Genomic DNA, 12,693 nt, shown 5'->3' on the forward strand with positions numbered 1-12,693 from the left:
CGAACCTTACGTAGCCTGAGTGCATGTCTGTGTGATGCGAACTGTGGACTATTTTGTGAAAGACACGCGGGCCAGCGGCGATTACTCTTGACTTCGATGGCTCCTGTCGAAAATCCGACGCGCTTGACCACCTAGACCAGCCGATCAGCTATCGTTCTTTGAGTGTAGCCTGTTTTTGAGGGCACAGGTTCGCCCAATAAAGTGCAATTTTAGTCTTTCATAGTTTTGCGCCGTTCTTCATCTCTACTACGTCTCTCTCTGTCTCTCTCTCTCTCAATATATATATATATATATATATATATATATATATATATATATATATATATATATATATATATATATCTGCGAAGACGGCACTATGGTACGTACGCCGTGACGTAAAATTTGTTGGCTCTTGCGTCGGTCCCGGTGGAGGTCGCGTAGTAGACGGTTTCGTGGTTTTTGGCCTTGGTGCGGTTGGGGTGGCTTTTTGCGTAGATGGTCGCAATGGTGGTGGTCGAGTAACCTTCGCTTGCGTGGTTTGTGGCGTTGGTGCTTTTCGGGTGGCCTTCGGTGTCGATGCTTTCTGTGGTGGCGGAGGGGCAATCATTGGTTTCGTGGCTTGCGGCGTTGGCGCTCCTTGGGTGACTTTTGGCGTCGATAGATGCGGTGGGGGGGCAGTCTTCGGTTTTGTAGTTTGAGGCGTTGGCGCGACTCGGGTGGCCTTTGACGTCGATGGTCGCGATGTTCGGGTAACCTTCGCTTTCGTGGTCTGTGGCGTTGGTGCTTTTCGGGTGGCCTTCGGTGTCGATGCTTTCTGTGGTGGTGGTGGGGTAATCTTTGGTTTCGTGGCTGGCGGCGTTGGCGCTCTTTGGGTGACTTTTGGCGTCGATAGATGCGGTGGGGGGGCAGTCTTCTGTTTTGTAGTTTGAGGCGTTGGTGCGACTCGGGTGGCCTTTGGCGTCGATGGTCGCAATGGTCGGGTAACCTTCGCTGTCGTGGTCTGCGGCGTTGGTGCTTTTCGGGTGGCCTTCGGTGTCGATGCTTTCTGTGGTGGCGGTGGGGTAATCTTTGGTTTCGTGGCTGGCGGCGTTGGCGCTCCTTGAGTGACTTTTGGCGTCGATAGATGCGGTGGGGGGGTAGTCTTTGGTTTTGTAGTTTGAGGCGTTGGTGCGACTCGGGTGGCTTTTGGCGTCGATGGTCGCAATGGCCGGGTAACCTTCGTTTTCGTGGTCTGCGGCGTTGGAGGTTTTCGGGTGGCCTTTGGTGTCGATGCTTTCTGTGGTGGCGGTGGGACAATCTTCGGTTTCGTGGCTTGCGGTGTTGGCGCTCCTTGGGTGACTTTTGGCGTCGATGGTTGCGGTGGGGCAATCTTCGGTTTTGTGGTTTGAGGCGCTGGCGCGACTCGGGTGGCCTTTGGCGTCGATGGTCGCAATGGTCGGGTAACCTTCGCTTTCGTGGTTTGCGGCGTTGGCGCTCCTCGGTTTGGCGTCAGTGGTTGCAGTGGTGGTGGTCGGGTAACCATTGGTGTGAAAGGAAGTTGTGGCTGGGGAACTAGTGTGGTCTTCGGCGTTCGTAGACTTGGGGACGGTTGCACACCCGGTATGTGTGGGGCCGGAGGTACGGTGGGCGAGCGACGATGGTTGGTCTCTGAATCTCGCTGGCCCACAGGCGGCTGTCTTGGGGCAGATCTCACAGCAGTTGGTCTCTGGAGAGGAGGCCAATTTTGAGGAGAAATTGTAAATCACCATCATGACAATGAAAGGTATGTTTATAATCAGTGTATTTATTTATGGGCACCGAAGGGCGAAGTGCACTCCCATAGGCATCATACTTTGGTCATGCACCAGCTCACATCGTATCTTTACTGCCTCCAAATAATCTTAATTCAACCACTGCATCCGGATCACGTACCTGCGCGACATAGCCTGCCTTTTGTTGCTACACAATTTGTCATTCTAACTTACCACCTAATACTTGTCCTCATTTTGACATGCCCTTGGTTAATCTAGTTTTCCCCGAATGTAAGCCAGAATATTGGATACTCCCACTTGCTCCCTAATGCACGCCGCTGTTTTCCTATGAAAAATTATTGTCATTAAATTTTGGACACATATTGTCACTTAGTACGACTCGCAGAAAATATGGGATCTGTTATAATACGGATATATAATAACAATATTACGCAGCCTTCTGTCTCAGGCTTAAACGTGAATGCTCGCAAACTGACGCAGTAATGCAGCAATTTCATATCTACATTGACCGCATGGTATCAATCACACTACGAAAATGTTGCGGAAGGTATAATAAAGTAAAAAAAAATTACATTTATTGTGAACGCTTCACAGTTACCAAATATGTTATTAGATCACATACGGTGAATAACCCTCAATGCGCCGTTTTTGAAAACATAACTATCCTTCAATTGGGTTATCAAAACCATTTCTGACGTAGGAAAGGGAAATTTCGATGATGGAATATTTTGCAGTCCTAAGAATTTCTAATGGTTGTGATGCTTTCTCTTCATTGAATCACAGTATTTCCATGCTATTTGCATATGTATGCTTCAGTGCGAAGTACCCGTTTGCTTCAGTACCCGTTTCCGATATTTGTGCGTGTCTATAGTAGACGAGTTATTTCCTTTTACCTGTCATAGTTCTCATCACATATCTCGCATAGAAAAAGATGCGGTCCTTGCGGGCGGCTAATCTGATTACACGTCCTCCTAGCGAGACGTAGGTGTGGGCTTCGTGACAAAGCTTATAGTTTAACATAGAACAACTTCAGCTGTGTACTTGTACTCTGGATCGAAAGCGGAATGCCTACTGGGCCGTCTTTTTTTTTTCTACTTTCACCAAATGGGCAGTGCACAATGACACCAACCAGGTATTTCAGTTTTTACTGATGTGTTCAAAAGCTGTCGGGATTTAGGTGTACCGCTTTATGAGCAAACTCACCGGCTCTCGTGGAATGCTCTTGGTCGCTCCACCGCTGCTCGACCCTCCCGAAGGTACAACACGGCCGTAAGTACCTGTCTCATCACTACGGTCTCCGTCGTCATCTAGGTCGCTGTCGCCTGCATAAAAGGAAAAGCAGGAACATCCAGCACAAATTGAGTCACCCAATTGTGATTTACGAATGCACTCCCATATTCGCATGCACAAAGCCTTCTAGGGAAATTATGGATAGGTTTGCCTTAATGTATGGAGTTTGAGGGGCATGCACTTGTGAGGACAAAATATTCTTTACATGCCAGTGAGGTAAGGTGCCCGCCAGCGACATCTGAAGGATGTCGCCTGCTGTTCACTTGGCACCAGGTCTGTCCCCTTGATAGGATCTTACAATTTGAATCATTTACAAACTAACTTACGCATCTTCACCATAAGGTTTGTCTAGCCTGTCTCTGAATATAACCCTTTCTAAAGCGAAAATTGCGGCAGAACGCATGTGACGATGAATATCGACGGTAACGCGTTAGAATTAAATTATTATAGAGACACAACGTACGGCACGCCTGAAACGGCCAGTGTCGGAGGCATTTACTGCGGCGGGACTGCTATTTCACATTGCCATAAGAACAATCGGCGCGCGCGCCGACTGCGACGCCCATGCACGACGTCTGAAATTCATGGCGCGCTGGTGTGCGGCAAACGCTAAGCAGTGCATCATGCGGCAACCGGACTCCTGCCTCACGCTTCTTTATGGATATGTTCCGCCATCTAGTAGCGCTACCGAGAAGTCCACGCGTGGCCTCCAAGACCAGAAGAGGGGCGCACCGATTCCTGAGAACTATGAGAATCGTTCCCTCACTTGTCACGCACTGAGAAAGAGAGAGAGAGAGAGAGATGCCGTGACCAGACCTTGAGTGTTGGCGGTGTCGTCGGCCAGTTGGACTAGTAATCTATGCAGTGGTGCTCCTATTTGGCACTTCCCACTGCCCACACTGCACTTTCACGCGGCGCTTCCGCAGTGTCTCCACAAGGTGCGGGTTAAATTGCGTTGAGGAAAGGAGAACAATTAAAATTGAAAGACGGGGTAATTTTAGGGGAATTCAGAGTGATGTAGTGCATCAAGAAATCTGGATATCTTGACACCACTTGCAGATGCCATAGGAACATGAAGTTCTTAATAAATGATGCCTCGCCGTGCTGACAAGACGGAGCAAGAGTAAGTAAGAATGAATTTAATAAAAAATGACTATCCTTAATTTAAATAAGGTCGAATGCGAATCTGTATTCACGTCGCCCTTTACTGTGCCACCGTCAAGTGATATTTTATTTAACGGCCGGGCCCTCCCCGAGATGACGCCGAGAACCTGAGTTCTTATTTGAGACTGGAGCTGGTTGCCTGTGACAACAACATACCGCAGCAAATATGCGCAGTTAGATGAGGCAGCTGCGTGCTGTCACAAAAATCCGGAGACCACTTAGCACATCCTCTTGGAAAGCAGAGGGATTTAGTCAGTGACACCCGTAGATAACGTTCACCTCCCAGAAGCGCTTCGATTGAAATGGACCGGAAGGCACTAACCGGCCAGCAGTCGGGATAAGCAAATGGCGTTCATTTTATTGGTGGGAAAGAAAAGCAGGGAGGAGATTGATACGGCCGGATACGTTGCAGGCATAGGTACCGGGAAAAGGTAGATAAAGAAATTTTGCGAAGTAGCAGAAAAATTAGAGATGTCTACAAAAATGCTACGATGGAAAGTATGTAGAGCACGCATAACTAACTCAAGGAGGAGAGGTGACTATGTGTCATCGCCCCGTCTCATATGGATGTCAAGAAATCATCATCATCATCGGTCGTATGTGCAGTACGCCCGCGCCACACCCCGTGGTGAAAAAATAAGAGGTCAAGCGCATTGACGCCTCCTCAGCTGGGACTGAGGAGAGCTTAGTGGGGGAAGCTCGTCTGAGCGCACGTGTGGGCAGCCGTGCACGGGCGCGCAGGCCTTGGCGTATCCCTAGCGGCAGCGCGGTAACTCACAGTGTGTGAGAGGTTCGTAGCGGCAACATACCGCCATGTTGCAGGAGAGCTGTGTCGGTGCTGAAGATAACAAAGGCAAGCACACCGAGGTTGCGGTAGCTAGATGGGCCGATGAGAGTGCCGACGTGCAAATTATCGCCAAGCAACGCACCAGCCACGCCGAGAAGGCGGCCGAAGCTCACGACACCCATCTCGTCCAAACTCGAAATTCGTACGGGAATGCCAGGAACGTCAGGTCGTAGAGCACCCCTTGCAGGCCCTCCATGGAGGCGAATGAAGTCGCCGAACGCATACACGTAGCTGCAGACACCTCTGAAGGGAGTCTACGGCGTTGTAGTCAACTAGGTAGGGTCTTCTAATTGTGTGGAACGTATGATACAAGTATACACGAAGTAAATACAAGATAAACTAGATGGAGAGACAGAGTATATATATGTGTATATTGACACGTGTATTTATATTTATCGGGCGACCATGTTTCGCCGCCTAACAAATCTTATCGCACAGCGCGGGACGCGCTTGCATGTATCCGAAGTTTCTGGAAAGTTATCGATGCTTCTATCCACAGTCTGTTGTCGCCGAACCTTGTGTTATCAGATTTATTCGCCTGACGCGAATGATGTAGAACTTTATGGAAGGCACGCGGGTCCCAACGATTAGTCTGGAACATTCGACGATTGTGTATAAAAGCCGACGCGCTTGAACCGCTGATCAGATATTCGACGATCGCCGACCGTGTTCGCCGCTATCGTTGTGCTATAAGTGTAGCCTGTTTTGTGGGCACAGTTTCGCCAAATAAAAGTTAGTTTTGTCTATCACAGTATTGCTACTGTGTTCTTAACGTCACCAGCACGTGACATCTGGTGGAGGTGCTTTTGGTCCATGTACCGGACGCCCCCGACAAGCCGTGATCCAAGCCCGGAACGCAAAGACAACACCAACGCAGTCCCGGACCAACGAGCAAGCCGCCGTCTTCAACAACTGCCCCCGGAGCACGGACTCTTGCCTGAGACGACCAAGAAGATCGCCACCAAGTCCACCCCAATGGCAGCCCCGGCATCGCCCATCGTGCTACAGCAGCCCAGGGAGCCTCCAACGTTCCGTGGTTCAACTTTCGAGGACCCGGAAGGCTGGCTTGAGACGTACGAGAGAGTCGCTACGTTTAACAACTGGAACAGCGACGACAAACTGCGATATGCCTTCTTCGCATTGGAAGACGCGGCCAGGACGTGGTTCGAGAACCGAGAAGCCACCATAACGACCTGGGAACTTTTCCGAAGCGGCTTCCTGCAGACATTCGCAAGCGTCATAGGCCGAGAACGAGCGCAAGCGCTATTGGAAACCCGGGTGCAGCTACCTAATGAGACGACCGCGATCTACACGGAAGAAATGAGCCGTCTCTTCCGCCACGCCGAATCTGAAATGCCCGAGGAGAAGAAAGTCCGCCTGCTGATGCGTGGTGTGAAGGAAGAACTTTTTGCCGGAATGGTACGAAGCCCACCGAAGACCGTCGACGAGTTTCTTCGCGAGGCCACCAGCATCGAGAAGACACTCGAGATGCGAAACCGACAATTCGACCGCCGCACGACCTCGACAAACTACGCCGGAGTTCAGTCACTGGCCGCCGGCGACCTACGCGAGAATATCCGAGCTGTCGTGCGGGAGGAGCTACAGAAGCTGTTCCCATCATCACAGCCTCAAGTGGCTTCGATTACCGACGCCGTGCGTGAGGAACTCCAACAACAACTTGGAGTAGCCCCTGAATCGCCGCAGCCTGAGCCACAAGCGATGACCTACGCCGCCGTCGCACGCCTTCAAGGTCCTCCTCCGCGACCGCGCCAGGGCCCTGTAAAGCAGCAATTCCGTCGACCACCGCCGCCGCCGCCGCCAGCACGCCCACCCGTCGCCCAGCGCGGCTACCCGAGGAAGACCGACGTCTGGCGCGCTCCTGACCACCGCCCGCTCTGCTACCACTGCGGAGAAGCGGGTCACGTCTACCGACGGTGCCCATACCGGGAGATGGGACTGCGAGGTTTCGCCGTCAACGCTCCGCGGCCGCAGCAAGGTGAACGCCCTCGTGATATCACCGACTACCTCGCCGCTACTCAGTGGAGCTCTCGACGACCGTCGCGTTCGCCATCACCAGGCCGCTACCTGTCGCCGCAGCCCCGACCATACACTGGCCCAGCCCGGGGCCGGTCAGCGAGCCCATATCCGGAAAACTAAAAGCAGCAACCGATGGAGGTGCGGTTGCTGTTCGTCGAACTGACGAAGATCCTCCGCCGCCGACGAAGACACCGAAGAAACTACATCGACGACATAACGACACGCCGCAGTCCCGACGAAATCAGGAAGCCAAGACTACACCGATGAAAGACGACTTGACGACGCGACGTTCCAGCTTCAGGTCAACGCGACGCAGCCGTGATCCGACGCCAAGACCCAACTGCAACGCCAGACAAAGAACCACCGACCTCGACGTACTTCTCGACGGCCACGCAGTCACTGCCTTAGTCGACACAGGGGCCGATTACTCCGTAATGAGCGGACACATCGCCGCCAAGTTGAAGAAGGTTAAGACTGCATGGGAGGGCCCCCAAATTCGGACCGCTGGAGGACACCTCATTACGCTGACTGGAATCTGCACGGCAAGAATTACCGTTCATGACCGGACTTACCCTGCTACCTTCGTTGTCCTCCAACAGTGTTCACGAGACGTCATTCTCGGCATGGACTTCCTGAATCAACATGGCGCAGTCATCGACCTGAAGTCGAAATTGATAACGCTGTCACAAGATCAAGCGATACCGCCGGAGAGCTGTCGTAGTCACCACGCCTTGAGTGTGCTCGAAGATCAAGTGAGCATTGCACCGCGCTCCAGCATTATTATCTCCGTCGGCACCGAAACACCCGTTGACGTAGAAGGCGTCATCGAAGGCGACCAACGTCTACTAATCGACCGTGAAATTTGCGTCGCAAGAGGGATCGCTCGACTGCACGGAGGAAACACGAAGGTGTTGCTACAAACTTCAGCCAGGAGTTCAAGCACATCAACAAGGGCACGACGGTCGCATACATCGAGGAAATTCAGGAAACCAGCGATGCGTTTGTCTTCTCGGATTCTGTCGCATCTACCCCGACGACCGTAGTTCCCGAGCCAGACTTCGACATAAATCCAAGTCTCCCCGTGATTAAGAAGCAACAGCTCAGAAGTCTGCTTCGACGATACAAAGACTGCTTTTCGACGTCTTCGAGGATTCGACAAACCCCAGTCGCAAAGCATCGCATATTAACCGAAGAGTGCGCTCGACCACTCCGCCAGAGCCCTTACCGAGTTTCGACGCGAGAACGCGAAGCTATAAGACACCAAGTCGACGAAATGCTGCGCGACGACATCATCCATCCGTCGAAAAGCCCGTGGGCGTCTCCAGTTGTTTTAGTGAAGAAAAAGGACGGAACCATACGTTTCTGCGTCGATTATCGTCGATTGAACAAAATCATGAAGAAAAACGTATACCCCCTCCCACGGATAGACGACGCATTGGATCGGCTCTGCAATGCTAAATACTTCTCATCGATGGACCTCAAGTCTTGCTACTGGCAAATAGAAGTCGACGAAAGGGATCGCGAAAAGACCGCCTTCATCACGCCAGACGGCCTCTACAAGTTCAAGGTTATGCCATTCGGACTGTGTTCGGCGCCTGCAACGTTCCAACGCGTCATGGACACAGTATTAGCAGGACTGAAGTGGCATACCTGTCTCGTTTACTTGGTTGACGTCGTCGTCTTCACCGGAAATTTCGACGATCACCTCAAGCGGCTTGCGACAGTACTAGAAGCCATCAAGTCGTCAGGGCTTACTCTGAAGCCGGAAAAATGCCGCTTCGCTTACGATGAGCTTCTGTTCCTAGGCCACGTAATCAGCAAATCTGGTGTCCGTCCAGACCCGCAAAAGACAGCTGCAATCGCACAGTTCCCGCAACCCATCAATAAGAAGGCAGTGCGTAGGTTCCTTGGCATGTGTGCCTACTATAGGCGCTTTGTCAAGGACTTTTCACGCATCGCGGAGCCGCTAACACATCTAACGAAATGTGATGTCGAGTTCAAGTGGGAAACACCGCAGGCTGACTCATTTGAAGAACTCAAACGGTGCATGCAGTCGCCGCCGGTACTTGCGCACTTCGACGAGTACGCCGATACAGAAATCCATACTGACGCCAGTAGCCTCGGTGCCGTTCCAGTCAAGAGGAGAAACGGAGTCGAACAGGTGGAACCTTACGCTCGCCGGTCACTGTCGAAAGCGGAAGGCAACTATTCTACGACCGAAAAGGAATGCCTCGCCATCGCTTGGGCTACAGCTGAATTTCGCCCTTATCTTTATGGCAGGCCATTCAAAGTCGTCAGTGACCATCACGCGTTGTGTTGGCTAGCGAATATAAAGGATCCTTCAGGGCGACTCGTGCGGTGGAGCCTCAGACTACAAGAATACGACATCACTGTCACCTACAAGTCCGGACGAAAACATTCCGATGCCGATTGCCTATCACGCGCCCCAATTGACCCGCCGCCGCAAGACGACGAGAATGACGACGCCTTCCTCGGAATGATAAGCGCGGAAGACTTCGCTGCACAGCAACGGGCAGACGCGGAGCTAAAAGGCCTCGTCGAATATTTGGAAGGGCACACCGACGTGGTCCCCAGGGCATTTAAGCGCGCATTATCTTCCTTCACGCTTCAAAACAATCTACTCGTGAAGAAGAACTTCTCCCCAGTCCGCGCCAACTACCTTCTTGTTGTCCCGTCAGGACTTCGCCTAGAAGTATTGCACGCCCTACATGACGATCCGACCGCTGGACACCTAGGATTTTCCCGGACACTATCAAGGTTACAAGAAAAGTATTATTGGCCGCACCTGACCGCCGACTTCGCCCGTTATGTCAGAACATGCCGAGGCTGTCAGCGACGCAAGACACCGCCGACAAGGCCAGCCGGACTACTACAGCCAATTGAGCCTCCTTGCCGACCATTCCAGCAGATCGGGATGGACTTGTTGGGACCATTTCCGACGTCAACAACCGGAAATAAGTGGATCGTCGTGGCGACGGACTACCTCACCCGCTTCGCTGAAACTAAAGCACTGCCGAAAGGTAGCGCAGCCGAAGTGGCGAAATTCTTTGTCGAAAACATCCTGCTGCGTCATGGTGCCCCAGAAGTCCTCATCACCGACAGAGGAACGGCCTTTACAGCGGAGCTCACCCAAGCCATTCTGAACTACAGTCAGACAAGGCACAGGAGGACAACGGCCTACCACCCGCAAACGAATGGTCTTACGGAGCGGCTGAATAAAACCCTCGCCGACATGCTAGCGATGTACGTGGACGTCGAACACAAGACGTGGGATGCCGTCCTGCCGTACGTAAGATTCGCTTACAACACGGCGGTGCAAGAAACAACACAGGTCACGCCGTTTAAGCTGGTTTACGGCAGGAATCCGACGACGACGCTCGACGCCATGCTGCCCCACGTCACTGACGAGGAAAATCTCGACGTCGCTAGCTATCTCCAGCGCGCCGAAGAAGCCCGACAGCTCGCCCGCATGCGGATCAAGAACCAGCAGAGGACCGACAGCCGACACTACAACCTCCGACGACGCTTTGTCGAGTACCAGCCCGGTGACCGTGTTTGGGTTTGGACCCCTATACGCCGACGAGGACTGAGCGAGAAGCTTTTGCGTCGCTATCGATCATCCGACGTATTGGTGCACTGGACTACGAGGTCGTGCCAGACGGCATTTCGCTGTCACAGCGGCGCCGCTCACGACCTCAAATTGTCCACGTTGTGCGGCTCAAGCCGTACCACCAGCGTTGACGAACTTTGGGACTTCGCGTAACTGTCTTTTGGACTTTATTTCTTTTCGTTGTTTTGTTACTTATGTTTGATAAGTGTCCCTTTGTGTTTCGCTCTCTTTGTAGCATCGGGACGATACTTTTTAAGAGGGGGGTATTGACACGCGTATTTATATTTATCGGGTGACCAGGTTTCGCCGCCTAACAAATCTTATCGCACAGCGCGGGACGCGCTTGCATGTATCCGAAGTTTCTGGAAAGTTATCGATGCTTCTATCCGCAGCCTGTTGTCGCCGAACCTTGTGTTATCTGATTTATTCGCCTGACGCGAATGATGTAGAACTTTATGGAAGGCACGCAGGTCCCAACGATTAGTCTGGAACATTCGACGATTGTGTATAAAAGCCGATGCGCTTGAACCGCTGATCAGATATTCGACGATCGCCGACCGTGTTCGCCGCTATCGTTGTGCTATAAGTGTAGCCTGTTTTGTGGTCACAGGTTCGCCCAATAAAAGTTAGTTTTGTCTATCACAGTATTGCTACTGTGTTCTTAACGTCACCACCACGTGACAATATACATATATATATATATATATATATATATATATATATATATATATATATATATATATTCAACAGTTCACAGTTTAATCATTTCAACAACCATATGCATCGACCATATCTTCACTAGGATCAATAGTTTATTGCCCTTTTTTTCACCGAAGAGCGGGATATCCTTAGTTATCCAAGTTGGCTTTAATGTTATTTACCAAAGAAGCATATGCCTTGTGGCGCTATCCTCGCGATCTAAGCTGGCGTAAGGTCAACTGAAGAGCGGCACAGACCCATTTGTGCAAATTGAGGTGGCTAAGTTGCCATCTAAGATATTTATTTCCCAGCCGCACACACCCTATCCCACAAGCCCAGTTACACGAGTTGGTCCGGCGGTTGGTTTTGAATGATGGTACCTCCGGACAGCCAGCCCGTTGAGCTACGCAGAATATAAAGTAGCCAGTTTCAGTGACTCAAGCTGGCGGCAAAACGCGTAGGATACATACATACATACATACATACATACATACATACATACATACATACATACATACATACATACATACATACATACATACATACATACATACATACATACATACATACATACATACATACATACATACATTCTTACGTACTTACATACATACATACAGAGACAGACGGACAGACAGCTTACAAAAAGTACGTCAACTATCCTCACTCCAGTATTCTGCATTGCATCTTGACTTGAAACCCCATGCTTGACTTGACGTAATGACCCAATCGTGAATGCCCCGAAGGAAACGCGGTGACGGTCTTCTGCACATTTACGTCAGGCGTCATTTAGATAAAGTCAAGCATGGTTTTGAACTGTTGCAATCCTGAATACGGGGGTAAGATTGCTAAACGCAGTAAAATTAGGGTAGAACGCAATTACAAAAACAGACAAAGTAAGCGAGTTGCCTATGAGGCATACAATGCAGCCGGGCTTCTCTGTCGCTCTCTCTTCTGAATGCGTTGTGCCTTATGGTGGTGCCGTCATAAAATCCGCGCATACCCAGTAGCGCACACTCTGGTACCCAAACTGGCATCAAAGAGGACTATTGAATAGTGGGCACATATTTAGTGGCACATACCAAGGTTAACCTTGGACAGGTTCACTGAAGGGCGGCAGCTAGCCAGTGGTACATAGCCACGCCAACGCTGCATATTTTTAGACAGCATTACATTGGAGATCGCACCACATCTTTGGTGGCATTGATGGATACCTAGCTAGCGAGTAAGAAAAGTTATCTGGCAATCCCAAGAATTATATTCGCATTAGACGCTTAATGTGTTCATTAGTG

The 12,693-nt window shown here is 50.9% G+C and overlaps 1 protein-coding gene across 4 annotated transcripts in view; it reads right to left on the reverse strand.

The window, feature by feature from the left end:
• LOC135921776 (uncharacterized) overlaps window positions 1–12,693 on the reverse strand; it is a 67,531-nt gene that overhangs the window by 27,089 nt on the left and 27,749 nt on the right. For all 4 annotated transcript variants that reach the window (XR_010570617.2, XM_065456080.2, XM_065456079.2 and 1 more), the window contains 2 exons: window positions 2,937–3,055; window positions 370–1,687 (listed from right to left, as the gene is read on the reverse strand). Coding sequence is in view for 3 of the 4 variants with exons in the window: in XM_065456080.2 (XP_065312152.2) it covers window positions 370–1,687; window positions 2,937–3,055 (1,437 nt within the window). In the remaining variant the exon portion in view is untranslated. The remainder of the gene's footprint in view (window positions 1–369; window positions 1,688–2,936; window positions 3,056–12,693) is intronic.

The sequence above is a fragment of the Dermacentor albipictus genome, chromosome 8 (assembly GCF_038994185.2).
Source record: "Dermacentor albipictus isolate Rhodes 1998 colony chromosome 8, USDA_Dalb.pri_finalv2, whole genome shotgun sequence".
Classification (NCBI taxonomy): domain Eukaryota; kingdom Metazoa; phylum Arthropoda; class Arachnida; order Ixodida; family Ixodidae; genus Dermacentor; species Dermacentor albipictus.